The sequence below is a fragment of the Saccopteryx leptura genome, chromosome 7 (assembly GCF_036850995.1).
Source record: "Saccopteryx leptura isolate mSacLep1 chromosome 7, mSacLep1_pri_phased_curated, whole genome shotgun sequence".
NCBI classification, from domain to species: Eukaryota; Metazoa; Chordata; class Mammalia; order Chiroptera; family Emballonuridae; genus Saccopteryx; species Saccopteryx leptura.
Window position 1 is genome coordinate 118,583,887 of NC_089509.1, and position 12,962 is coordinate 118,596,848.

A 12,962-nucleotide genomic window follows, 5' to 3' on the forward strand; every position below is an offset into this window, starting at 1 on the left:
TACCTGGAAGCACTCCCCCTGTCCATTATCTTAGTTAAGGGTGAAGCTTGGAACCCTGGTCACTACCCATCCATAAACTCAGGGTATGCGCCGGACCAGGGGTGACCATGAGGGATCATTCAAAGAAGCGTTTTCAGATAACAAAGACTAGTATTTAGGCTGGGTCGTGGAGAAAGGAAACAGATCTTGTGTTGTAGACCTTTGTCCTGTACCTGCCTGAGACGATGTCACCTGTGCTCAGGGAGCCGTCTGACACCGAGCAGCCCTCAGTCTCTGGTAGACAGCAGACGTAGTGGGAGGGAGGCCGCCTCGTAGAACCGTTCTCTCAGCCTGAACTTGTTGTTAGGAACAGAGAGTTTAGATGACAAATTGCTTTCTCAAACTGCCTGGTGTTGGTGTCTCTCTTGAATATTTTTGTTCACTCAGTCGATGCTCACAAGCCCACTGTGAGCAGGAAGGACTCTGGGAGCCTCTGCCTTCTGTTTTGGAAATCAGAATGGTGGTAGGGGGGCAGCGGGGGGGGGGGGGCAGGGCGCTCATTGTGATGGGGGTCAGGGCGCCCGCGGGGGGGGGCAGGGCGCTCATTGTGATGGGGGTCAGGGCGCCCGCGGGGGGGGGGCAGCGGGGGGGGCAGGGCGCTCATTGTGATGGGGGTCAGGGCGCCCGCGGGGGGGGGCAGGGCGCTCATTGTGATGGGGGCCAGGGCGCCCGCGGGGGGGGGGGCAGGGCGCTCATTGTGATGGGGCTCAGGGCGCCCGCGGGGGGGGGCAGGGCGCTCATTGTGATGGGGGTCAGGGCGCCCGCGGGGGGGGGCAGGGCGCTCATTGTGATGGGGGTCAGGGCGCCCGCGGGGGGGGGGCAGGGCGCTCATTGTGATGGGGGTCAGGGCGCCCGCGGGGGGGGGCAGGGCGCTCATTGTGATGGGGGCCAGGGCGCCCGCGGGGGGGGGGCAGGGCGCTCATTGTGATGGGGGTCAGGGCGCCCGCGGGGGGGGCAGCGGGGGGGGCAGGGCGCTCATTGTGATGGGGGTCAGGGCGCCCGCGGGGGGGGGGCAGGGCGCCCGCGGGGGGGGGCAGCGGGGGGGGCCAGGGCGCCCGCGGGGGGGGGCAGGGCGCTCATTGTGATGGGGGTCAGGGCGCCCGTGGGGGGGGGGCAGGGCGCTCATTGTGATGGGGGCCAGGGCGCCCGCGGGGGGGGGCAGGGCGCTCATTGTGATGGGGGTCAGGGCGCCCGCATGGGGGGCAGCGGGGCCAGGGAGACCCACGTGGCGGGCAGTGGCCTGTTTCCCAAGTTGCATCGCCACCTGCGGAGGCTGCCGCTTTGTTCTCCAGGAGCCGGAGGAGCTGCCCTTTCTCAGGGGCTCCTGCTTCTAATGGGCTTTTCCTGTTCCTCCAGCAGTCCCCAGTCTTCTTTATATTAAGGTCTTAAAAGAACTGGAAGAAGAGTTTCTCCCAAGTTTCTGTTGCCATGCCAGGTTTTGCAACACTTGACTGAGTTTGAACAGCGACTCTTCCCCCTCCGCCCTGTTGGTGAGCATTCCGGGTGGCCTGTGACTGTCCCCCTGAGCTCTGACTCAGGAAGGAGAGGCTCAGTCTGTCAGGGTTCCTGCCTTTGGTCTCCATGGTGCCGTGAGTCATCATTTTGTAGCTTTTCTCACATTTAAGAGAAAGCAGCTTTCACCAAGGACACAAATACAGCATTTCTACAAAAGCAAGGTGGGAGTGAATGACAAGGTGCGTGTGTCCACATCCGTCTTCCAAATCATACCCTGAGATAGAAACTGTGGGCAGAATTGATTGCCCGGTGCACTTGATAACACAAGCTGGTTCTCACAAAGTCTTGGCAAAGTTCTTGATTTAGAGAATAGAAGCGAAGAGGAATTAAGCCAAGAAACTAAGTGTTTGAAAGAACTAGTGTTGTTGATTACTGGCCAGAAGGAACTGGCGTGGGTCAGAGGAGGAATGTCAGGGACACCCTGGAACCCCCACGGTGCGGCAGCGCTGGACCCGGGGACGGTCACAGTCTGTGAGGGGGCCGTTTCCAAGTTTTATTTATAGGTGAGAAAGTCTGACCTTAGAGAGGTAGACAGTTTTACTGCAACTAAGAAAATGGCCAGGATGGAAGTCTAGATCTGAAAAGGCTGCACTCGGTGTCCGGTCAGCAGTGAGAGCAGACAGAGGCCAGCAGTGGGGCGAACCGGGCGGCGAGCGCGCCGGCCCTCGCAGCCGGTGGTGGGGGAACAGGGCGGGCCCCACGGGCCTCGCCGTGGTACAAGTGGAAGCAGATCTTGAAAAACAAGTTTTTCCCCTCACACCGGACCAGAGGAACAGCTACACTCGACCCAAAATAGCCAATTTTATTAGCAAGAGTTTTACAGGGAACAGGTGTCTGTTCACCTGGTTGTTTCCCGGTGGGACCGGTCCGCAGGTAGAGGAAGGAGGGCACCCGTGTGCCCCCATGAGCACGTGTGTACGCGTGACATCTGTGCAGACACCCGGAGAGCAGAGCAGGGGAGACAGGCCGACAGACAGGCGGACGCGGCCCGAGCTCCGGGTTTGGAGACGTGCTTTCAGGTTGAGGGAGTGTGCGGGCCACACCTCCCGGCCGCGCCTTTGCAGACGGCATCTCCCAGCCTGTTATTAGAAGGCGCTATCGCTGTCTGAGGTTTTACAGTCCGACAGCCTGCGGCACTGGCGTTTTAAGTTGTTGACGACATGGGAATGAATAAGCCTTTGTAAGGCCGGTGTTGAACCCAAAGGACTGAAATTTTGGTGTAAAACTTGAGAAACGGGCTTCTGTCTTGGTCCGGTGGTGAGCCGTCCCTCTCCGCCAGGCGTTTCGGACAGGTGCGGGCTTCCCCGAGACGGCGGTCAGGTCGGCGGCCGGGGGCCGAGCCTGTGCACGCCCGGAGCAGCTATGACTGCCCCTCGGGGCTCAGAACCCCAGGAAGGTGGGGACGCCCTGTGAGGGGCTCAGGACACCAGGAAGGTGGGGACGCCCTGTGAGGGGCTCAGGACACCAGGAAGGTGGGGACGCCGTGTGAGGGGCTCAGGACACCAGGAAGGTGGGGACGCCCTGTGAGGGGCTCAGGACACCAGGAAGGTGGGGACGCCCTGTGAGGGGCTCAGGACACCAGGAAGGTGGGGACGCCCTGTGAGGGGCTCAGGACACCAGGAAGATGGGGACACCCTGTGAGGGGCTCAGAACCCCAGGAAGGTGGGGACGCCCTGTGAGGGGCTCAGGACACCAGGAAGGTGGGGACGCCCTGTGAGGGGCTCAGGACACCAGGAAGGTGGGGACGCCCTGTGAGGGGCTCAGGACACCAGGAAGGTGGGTCGCCCTGTGAGGGGCTCAGGACACCAGGAAGGTGGGGACGCCCTGTGAGGGGCTCAGGACACCAGGAAGGTGGGGACGCCCTGTGAGGGGCTCAGGACACCAGGAAGGTGGGGACGCCGTGTGAGGGGCTCAGGACACCAGGAAGGTGGGTCGCCCTGGGAGGGGCCCAGAGGGGGGTTGGGGTGAAGCTGCACTGGGGCCTGCAGATTGCACAGAGAGGAGAGGTCAGCAAAGACAGCAGTGTCTGAGGGGTGCGGACCAGTCACCAAGCCCCAGCAGACCCGGGGGCTGCAGGTTGACCCCAGCCCCCCTCCCCTGCCCAGCCGCAGCCCCCCATGGCAGCCCACGGCACCCTCCATAACGGGTCCTGTCCCCAGTGCGGATGGTGAGAAGGGACTGCGTCAGCTGGGCCTTGGGGGCTGTTTAAAAGGGTTATGAGGACTTACGACGGAAGCAAGGAAGAAGGTATCGCCGATGTCCTTTGGGAAATCCAAGTGAACCCTTTCATTTCCTATGAGAACCTGCACTCGTAGGACGACAGGGGTAATACGACGATGACCAGGGGATCTGATGACCAGGGTGCGTCTCTTTTGTGGCTCCTGACTTGATTAGCAGTTTGTTGGTGGCACTTTGTTTAATGCAGTCATAATGTTGAATGTGCTCACCTGTGCTCACCCACGTAAGACGAGAAATGCCAAGTTTCTGATCCTACCGTGTTGGGTAGTGCCTGACTCAGGACGTGTTTTGTCGAATGGAAGGAAGGAGTGAGCGGGTGAGCGAAGCAGGTATCTCAGTCTTACCCAGCGACCCCTCCAAAACTAGGGGATACCTCCGAAGCAGGCGTCGACGTCAACAGATGGTAATAAACCCTGGGGGAAAAATAGTTCAGTTATAGTCCCGTGGCCACTCTGTTAAACTGGAATGTTCCTGGCGTTCTGTTTGTAAGGACCGAACATGAAAACATTGTTCTTCACTGTTTGTGAATTTGACCAGCGGACTTTCCAGTTACGCTTTTGTCCTTTGTGGTGGTTGTTGTTGTTACACTTCTGTCACCATGCAAAGAAATTTTAAATTGACGATGAAGTCCTTTCTCCCGTTCGTGGTAACAGGTGAACACGGGCTTCCGCCCTGGGCAGCAGGGTTCTTGGAGAGACTGTGCGAGTGTCCCGTGTTCCAGTGACAACAAGTATGACATCAGTTATGAAATGACCAGTTCTTTCAGTGAGACTTCCAAGTTTTTTTAATTGATACATTGCTAATGATTTACAGTTTCTTCTCCCCCCCCCCCAAAAAATATGGCTTTTATTCCTATTTCCAGGTACTTATAAAACCTTTCTTTCTGATGTTTCTACCTTTTTAACTGGATTTTATCTTTCTTTTTCCCTTTTCTTTTGCCCTTCTCTGTAGATCTATCAGGTTCAGAAGGTAGGCTCTTCCTTCCTGGCGTTCGGGTTTGCATGCAGTAGTTTTTCCCTCCCAAGGGCCTGGTCTCCTCGCAGAAATAACACCTTTCGCTGAAGATGCAGAGGCGCCCCCACCCCCGCTTCTCCCCCCACCCCCGCTTCTCCCCCCACCCCCGCTTCTCCCCCCCCCCGCTTCTCCCCCCCCGCTTCTCCCCCCCCCGCTTCTCCCCCCACCCCCGCTTCTCCCCCCACCCCCGCTTCTCCCCCCCCGCTTCTCCCCCCACCCCTGCTTCTCCCCCCACCCCCGCTTCTCCCCCCACCCCGCTTCTCCCCCCACCCCCGCTTCTCCCCCCACCCCCGCTTCTCCCCCCACCCCCGCTTCTCCCCCCACCCTCGCTTGGCTGATGAACCGATTTGAACAAGATTGCTCATTTAAGTCCCCCTCTGTCTGCAGACAGCAGCTTCCCTCAGACACGTTTGTGTGTGCCGAAGGCGTTTCTCATCTTCATTTTTCCCCAAGAAATTAGAAAGCTGAGTATTTGGGGCGGGGGAGGGGGGGAATGAATTCAAGGACATAATTAAATCCAATTTCAAAATTCAGGAACCCTTTTGAAATCAGAGCTTTAAAGAGAGAGATTACCCTTCCAGATAATTTTGTTGGGAAACTATTTAAATGCAAATTACCATGTATTAGGAGCTTGTTGCATCCTCTTTAAAAAAAAAAAAATCTGAGAAAAGAAAATGGCGGGAGAACAGTAAAATTCGGTAGCTTCACAGAAGCCTGCCCTCTGTCCCTAGTCTTCAGAGCGCACCTCTGTTCCCCGGTATCGTGGAGAAGCGGCTGAGGTTCAGAATGAAGGCACTGAGCGGGCCAGCCGCAGAAAAGCAAGAGCTCCCCGGACTCAGGCCAGTGAGGAGAGTTGGCAGTGAGGAGGGAGGGGGTGCGAGGCTCCCCGAGAGCTGATACAGTGTCTCCACACAGGCCTCCCCACCAATGGATTTAGTCGGCTACATATAACACCTATAATAGTTTTCTTTTTATGAATGTATTCAGTTTCTAGATAAGGAACAACAGCTATGGTTTTTCTTTTCCATCAGCTAGTAAGTAAGTAAGGCGACTTAATGTCCAAGGTTAGGGCAGGCCGGGCCCTTTGACACACTCTCAGTGAATTTAAAACGCTGTTCTCGGATGCCCTTCCTGGCTCTGGTCCTGAATGGTCGTTCCTTCCTGCGCCCTCCCCCATCCGCACCGATACTTTCCCGGGAGGAGCGTGAAGAAATGAGTTCAGTGAGCACCAGCCTCTGTCTGCACTTTTGTTAGTTTTCGTAGGGTCCGAGAATCCAACTGAGTCTCGAAGCCAGACCCAGATCACATGTACAGAACCTGGGGAAGAAGTTTGCAGGCCAAAGGCAAGGCTGGGACCCTTGCTGTCCCTGATGGAGCAGATAGAATTGTCCCACACCTGGACAAGAGGCTCTCTGGTCGTTCCACTTTGATTTCATTCATCACGAGTCCTAGGTCCCTGTTACATTCTTTTCCCCAGCTCTCCAGAGGTGCCGTTAGAACTGGGTCGGAATGGTAATTTGTATACAGAGCGATGCTAGTCCTCCGTGCAAAAAAGCCGGCGCCCATTTTTACGATAAAGATGGGGTGCAGGGTCAGGGAGGCCCTTTCTTCATCCACTCCTCGTCACTAAGATTTGTGAGGAGGAAAAGGAGGAGGCAGTATGAGGTTCTCTCCCAGCCCGTGTGCCTCTTTTGAGCAATGGGTTCTCTTCTGCGGCCCCAATAGCTATTTCTGAAAGTCAAGCAAACACCTCTGCATCGTCCGGCTTCCTCCCGCTTCTCCCGCATGACTCACCGGCTAATCCTACGGGCTCGCCCTTGACGTGTGCTGTGCTGTGTGTGCTGTGGGGTTTGCTGGGCTGGCCTGCGAGCCGATGTCACAGCGACGCACTAACTACACTTACTGTTGCTTTCTGGGGTCTTCTTCCTCCACGGAATGGCAAGGGAACTCGGCAGCCCCTGATCAGACTGCCCACGAACTAGAGTGAAGATTCTGAACACCAGTTCTTGTTTTTATCGTGGGAAGAGCCGTGGATAGAGAGTGCAGTACTTGATAATAGGATTCGCAAAAAGGGAGAATAGGCAAATAGAAAAACAGAACAGAGACCTCTTGAGGGATTTAAATAATATTTTGTAACTTGGTCTACAGGCCCTTCTCCTTTTGAAAACCGTATTTTCTATCTTTGTAATTAAGCCACGAAGTAAAGAAGGTTGATGGCATCCCGTGTTACCAATCCAGGCTCTCATAGCAGTTGAATGCACAATCGCGCTCTGCGGTTGCATTTTGCTTAATTTGTTGTTACAACGTGACGGGGAAGTACCATGTTTGCTTGTATTTCCTGTCTCCATGGAGAGTCTAAGGGAAGCGACTTCCAGGAGGAGAGTGTGGCTCATGCACTTTTTTTTTTTTTCTGAGGTTGGAAACGGGGAGGCAGTCAGACAGACTCCGGCATGCCCACCAGGGGGGGATGCTCTGCCCATCTGGGGCATCGCTCTGCCGCAATCAGAGCCATTCTAGCACCTGAGGCAGAGGCCACAGAGCCATCCTCAGTGCCTGGGCCAACTTTGCTTCAATGGAGCCTTGGCTGCAGGAGGGGAAGAGAGAGACAGAGAGGAAGGAGAGGGGGAGGGGTGGAGAAGCAGATAGGTGCTTCTCCTGTGTGCCCTGGCCGGGAATCGAACCCGGGACTTCTGCATGCCAGGCCGACGCTCTACCACTGAGCCAACCAGCCAGGGCCGCTCATGCACTTTTGACGCCACAGCTGTGCGTTGGTTGAGTCTTGAGCACAGTGTTGAATTCTCCCTCCGGAGTTTTCCTCCTTTCCTCCTCCACTTCTCTACCTCACGCCACCTCTAAGAGGAAGGGCCAGGGCCGTCGGAGAGCCGGCGATCTTAAACCCTGCCGCCCTTCCAGAGAAGCGGAGGCTGGACCAGCTGCTGCAGCAGCGGTGGGTTCTGGTCCCTATACATCAACCCCAACCCTGCACGCCTCTCCTCCATTCTTTTATCCCTCCGGATTATAAGGTTTTACTGTGTAAAGAGGGAGGAAAAAAAATCACATCGGTGTGCCAGAGGTTTGGCTGTTCCTTGATGTTCTCCTGGGAAAGGGAGGGCACAGTGAGGAGAGGCAAAGTCCCGGGAGGTCCGCCCTGCCCGTGGGATGACTATATTTAGCAACAGTGATAGCCCTTCCGAGTCTGCTTTTCTCGTTCTGACTTGCTCCAGCGTAGCTCAGACAAGCTGGGGAGAGAGGCAGGAAGGCACTAGGTAAGGAAAACTTGCAGGATCTAACTTGCAAGCATAGTTTTGGGGTTTTTTTCCCTGTGCAAAGGCCTCTCCCTCTGTGACTCTGAAGACATCCAAGGTTCATGGTCTTCTGGCCCTGAATCCAGCACAGGGAGCGAAGGGCGGGAACGAGGGCACCAGAAACCCAGCGGCGATCCCAGCTGCTCCCTCCCTTGTGCTAGGTTTTCTCGTTCCTGTTGTCATGACACAGGATGGGCTGTCAGCCTCTGCCACTCGGGGCCAATCCCCGGCCTCTGGGGCGCCACCCCTGGCCCCAGGAATGCTTTGTCCTGGGCTCCCTGGGCTTGTGGTTGGGAGCGGCGTGGGTGTGTGCCAGGCTCCGCTGCTTGGTGGCACTGCCCCCTGCAGAACCCGACCTGTTGTCACTGCTTTGTCTTGGCGTGTGACCCCGCACCGTGTGGCTTGGGCGGTAGCTTGGGGATGCATGTCACAGCGGTCCCTCACGCATTTACCGTTTCACTTCTTGCCTAATTTTCTTTCCCTTCTGTCTGTAGAAATATTATGGGCTGGACACGAAGTGGGGTGACATCGAGCAGTGGATGGTAGGCCTCGACTCGGATGTTAAGAAGCTTGCATGGTTTGTCATTCGCTTGTTACGCCGTTTAATCACATAACCAGGTTCCTGTTGCACCATAATTTAATACCGAGAGGCTTTCTGCCGGGGTCTTTGGCATCTGGCCTGGTTGTTTACATCCCGTCGGGAGCCTGGTAAGAGGGGCCCTGGCCAGGCACTGAGTCTGGTCTGTGCAGTAGCAGCTGGCTCCTGCAGTCTCCAGGCGGTGTTTGTGGGGGTCTCTGCCCTCCCTGACCTCCAGGGGCAGAACACTGTCCACTAGGGACACTCGAGCTGGGCATGTGTTCCAGGCGAGAGAACAGCCCTGTTTCCATCCTGTCTCCCAAGCTCTGGTTGGAACCCAGAGGTCACACATCCCCCATTTCCTTCATTCACCATTGCGGTCAGCTAGCCGGTCACCTTCGTTCTGACCGTTTCGGCCTTGGATGTGTGCCCGCCCCCAGCTGCCCGGTTACACCCCCTGACACCGCTGTTCTTTGATGAAAACATTCTTATGCCTTCTCACCATTTCCTAGAACAGCTCCTCTGCCCTCCCGTGCCAGCTGAGAGCTGGCTCGTCCCTAATGAGTCTCTGTCCTTACGACCCTCCCAGGAGGGCTCGGTGCCCGGCTGCGTGCACCCCGGGTGCTCTCCATGGTCCCCAGAGGACGTGGCTTCTCCTCTCACTCATTCGTACACCTGAGTGTCCTCCACCTCCCCCCTGGCCTTGTCACCGGCCTCCGGGACATCATCACATACTTTTAGCCCTTGAAAGCCTGGCCAGTATGGAAATGTCCTGTTATATATCCCTTACACATAAAATAATCTAAGGAAATATTACTTCCTAACAACTTAGATACCTGCCTAAACTATGAGAGACGGTAGTTCTGGAAATAGAGCACACACTTCCTCTGTTTAAAAAATGATTGCCTCCGACCTTTAAGCAGGCTTATACGGCACAGGCAGATGGATTTTCATCCACCTTAAGACCGTTAGAAGGTAGGGGTGTGTTCTATACCTCTGAGAAAAAAGCGAATCATTGTTGTGTGCAACTCTGACTATAAGATGTCCCCAACTTCAGAGATGTTCAAATGTGGACACCCTGCTAGGTTGGGAGGGTGGCATACTTATTGGACCTTTTGTGGAAATGATTTCTCTTCGGATTCCCGAGAAGAGAGTAAGGTTCTGAATATAAGAAGAAGGAAAAAAAGTGGGTGGATTGAAATGGACCAGCCGTTGGAGGTTAGGGAAAAAATTAAGACTCAGCTTCTCCTCCAACACACACTTGTTTTGAAAGCCCGGGTGAAAAATGCCAATTATTTGTGTGTTAGATACCCCCACTTTGGAAGAAAACACTTCTCCCCGGCAAGTTTAATTGAAACCTGTAAGCAAAGGCAAAAAGAGCATTTGATGTTTCCATCAGAAAGACTGTTTTGCAGCAGTTGGATGGCCTGGGGCCCCTCCCATGCGGTCTCTAACCTCCATGCTCTTTGCCTGGGGCCCCTCCCTGCCGTCTCTAACCTCCATGCTCTTTGCCTGGGGCCCCTCCCCTGCCGTCTCTAACCTCCATGCTCTTTGCCTGGGGCTCCTCCCCTGCCGTCTCTAACCTCCATGCTCTTTGCCTGGGGCTCCTCCCCTGCCGTCTCTAACCTCCATGCTCTTTGCCTGGGGCCCCTCCCCTGCCGTCTCTAACCTCCATGCTCTTTGCCTGGGGCCCCTCCCCTGCGGTCTCTAACCTCCATGCTCTTTGCCTGGGGCCCCTCCCCTGCCGTCTCTAACCTCCATGCTCTTTGCCTGGGGCCCCTCCCCTGCGGTCTCTAACCTCCATGCTCTTTGCCTGGGGCCCCTCCCCTGCCGTCTCTAACCTCCATGCTCTTTGCCTGGGGCCCCTCCCCTGCCGTCTCTAACCTCCATGCTCTTTGCCTGGGGCCCCTCCCCTGCCGTCTCTAACCTCCATGCTCTTTGCCTGGGGCCCCTCCCCTGCGGTCTCTAACCTCCATGCTCTTTGCCTGGGGCCCCTCCCCTGCCGTCTCTAACCTCCATGCTCTTTGCCTGGGGCCCCTCCCCTGCCGTCTCTAACCTCCATGCTCTTTGCCTGGGGCCCCTCCCCTGCGGTCTCTAACCTCCATGCTCTTTGCCTGGGGCCCCTCCCCTGCGGTCTCTAACCTCCATGCTCTTTGCCTGGGGCCCCTCCCCTGCCGTCTCTAACCTCCATGCTCTTTGCCTGGGGCCCCTCCCCTGCCGTCTCTAACCTCCATGCTCTTTGCCTGGGGCCCCGCCCCTGCCGTCTCTAACCTCCATGCTCTTTGCCTGGGGCCCCTCCCCTGCCGTCTCTAACCTCCATGCTCTTTGCCTGGGGCCCCTCCCCTGCGGTCTCTAACCTCCATGCTCTTTGCCTGGAGCCCCTCCCCTGCGGTCTCTAACCTCCATGCTCTTTGCCTGGGGCCCCTCCCCTGCCGTCTCTAACCTCCATGCTCTTTGCCTGGGGCCCCTCCCCTGCCGTCTCTAACCTCCATGCTCTTTGCCTGGGGCCCCTCCCCTGCGGTCTCTAACCTCCATGCTCTTTGCCTGGGGCCCCTCCCCTGCCGTCTCTAACCTCCATGCTCTTTGCCTGGGGCCCCTCCCCTGCCGTCTCTAACCTCCATGCTCTTTGCCTGGGGCCCCTCCCCTGCCGTCTCTAACCTCCATGCTCTTTGCCTGGGGCCCCTCCCCTGCCGTCTCTAACCTCCATGCTCTTTGCCTGGGGCCCCTCCCCTGCCGTCTCTAACCTCCATGCTCTTTGCCTGGGGCCCCTCCCCTGCGGTCTCTAACCTCCATGCTCTTTGCCTGGGGCCCCTCCCCTGCCGTCTCTAACCTCCATGCTCTTTGCCTGGGGCCCCGCCCCTGCCGTCTCTAACCTCCATGCTCTTTGCCTGGGGCCCCTCCCCTGCCGTCTCTAACCTCCATGCTCTTTGCCTGGGGCCCCTCCCCTGCGGTCTCTAACCTCCATGCTCTTTGCTTGGGGCTCCTCCCTTGCGGTCTCTAACCTCCATGCTCTTTGCCTGGGGCCCCTCCCCTGCCGTCTCTAACCTCCATGCTCTTTGCCTGGGGCCCCTCCCCTGCCGTCTCTAACCTCCATGCTCTTTGCCTGGGGCCCCTCCCCTGCGGTCTCTAACCTCCATGCTCTTTGCCTGGGGCCCCTCCCCTGCGGTCTCTAACCTCCATGCTCTTTGCTTGGGGCTCCTCCCTTGCGGTCTCTAACCTCCATGCTCTTTGCCTGGGGCCCCTCCCCTGCCGTCTCTAACCTCCATGCTCTTTGCCTGGGGCTCCTCCCTGCCGTCTCTAACCTCCATGCTCTTTGCCTGGGGCCCCGCCCCTGCCGTCTCTAACCTCCATGCTCTTTCCTCTGTTGCTTTGGTAGGAAGACAGTGAGCGCTACTCACGTAGATCCCGAAGAAACACCTCGGTCAGTACTGCGTTCATTTCTTACTTAGGCTTCTAGATGTAGATCTGATTTGTATTTGTAGTGGCTGAAATATATATAATATGATATAATATAATATAGTATAATATATTATAATATATGGTATAGTATATATTATAATATGATGTGATATATGATATGATATAATGTAATATATACAAATGTGTAACTCAGTGATGTTTATTAAGGAAATTAATACTGATATTATTACCTAAACAAAGAAAATGAACTCAGCTTTTCAGCTTTTAGCATTTTGACCTAACTTTGGGAAGGGTGGAGCTTGAGAGATTTCTGAGTATTACTATATTCATGACAGTTTCAGTACCCTTTTTGCTATGAAATACCCCCAAATACTTCACGGAGTGATGTGCATCAAGGCTATGTAGTTGGAGACCCTGGCGAAGTAAATAACAGCACTTTAATGGAATTAATTGAAGGCCATATGACCCAGAAACAGCCCCCCAACCCCCCATAAAAAGGCGTGAATTCACACAAAGCCCACATTGGTGAGGCCCTCGGCTTCCTGAGGCCGCCAATCGCCCCCCCGCGGTGCTGTTGGGTGAGCCACCCCCCACCCCCGCTGAGAGGGGGTGTGGGTTCCTTTACGTGTTACATGGTCTCTTCATGCTGTTCCGTCCTTTCTCTTACTAGGCTTCCGATGAAGATGAGCGCATGTCAGTGGGCAGTCGTGGAAGCCTGAGGGTCAGTCCCCAGAATGGTTGAGTCTGCATGGTTCTGTTCGTGTCCAGGTCCTTCGCTGTCCCACCCCTGCCTTCGTGTTGCTTACTCCGTGTCCCCGTGGTCTCGTCGTCAGTATCTAACTGACAGGATGCTT

At 56.2% G+C, this 12,962-nt stretch overlaps 1 protein-coding gene across 49 annotated transcripts in view; it reads left to right on the forward strand.

Moving 5' to 3' along the window:
• The window catches only part of LRRFIP1 (LRR binding FLII interacting protein 1), a 141,564-nt gene that overhangs the window by 77,006 nt on the left and 51,596 nt on the right, over positions 1-12,962 (forward strand). For 21 of the 49 annotated variants that reach the window (XM_066346200.1, XM_066346204.1, XM_066346206.1 and 18 more), the window contains exons 3-6: positions 4,744-4,761; positions 8,606-8,653; positions 12,065-12,109; positions 12,779-12,829. The exons of 15 other annotated variants lie outside the window; for them this stretch is intronic. In XM_066346200.1, the coding sequence (XP_066202297.1) occupies positions 4,744-4,761; positions 8,606-8,653; positions 12,065-12,109; positions 12,779-12,829 (162 nt within the window). The remainder of the gene's footprint in view (positions 1-4,743; positions 4,762-8,605; positions 8,654-12,064; positions 12,110-12,778; positions 12,830-12,962) is intronic. 13 more of the 49 variants (XM_066346163.1, XM_066346167.1, XM_066346190.1 and 10 more) reach the window with 2 other exon arrangements.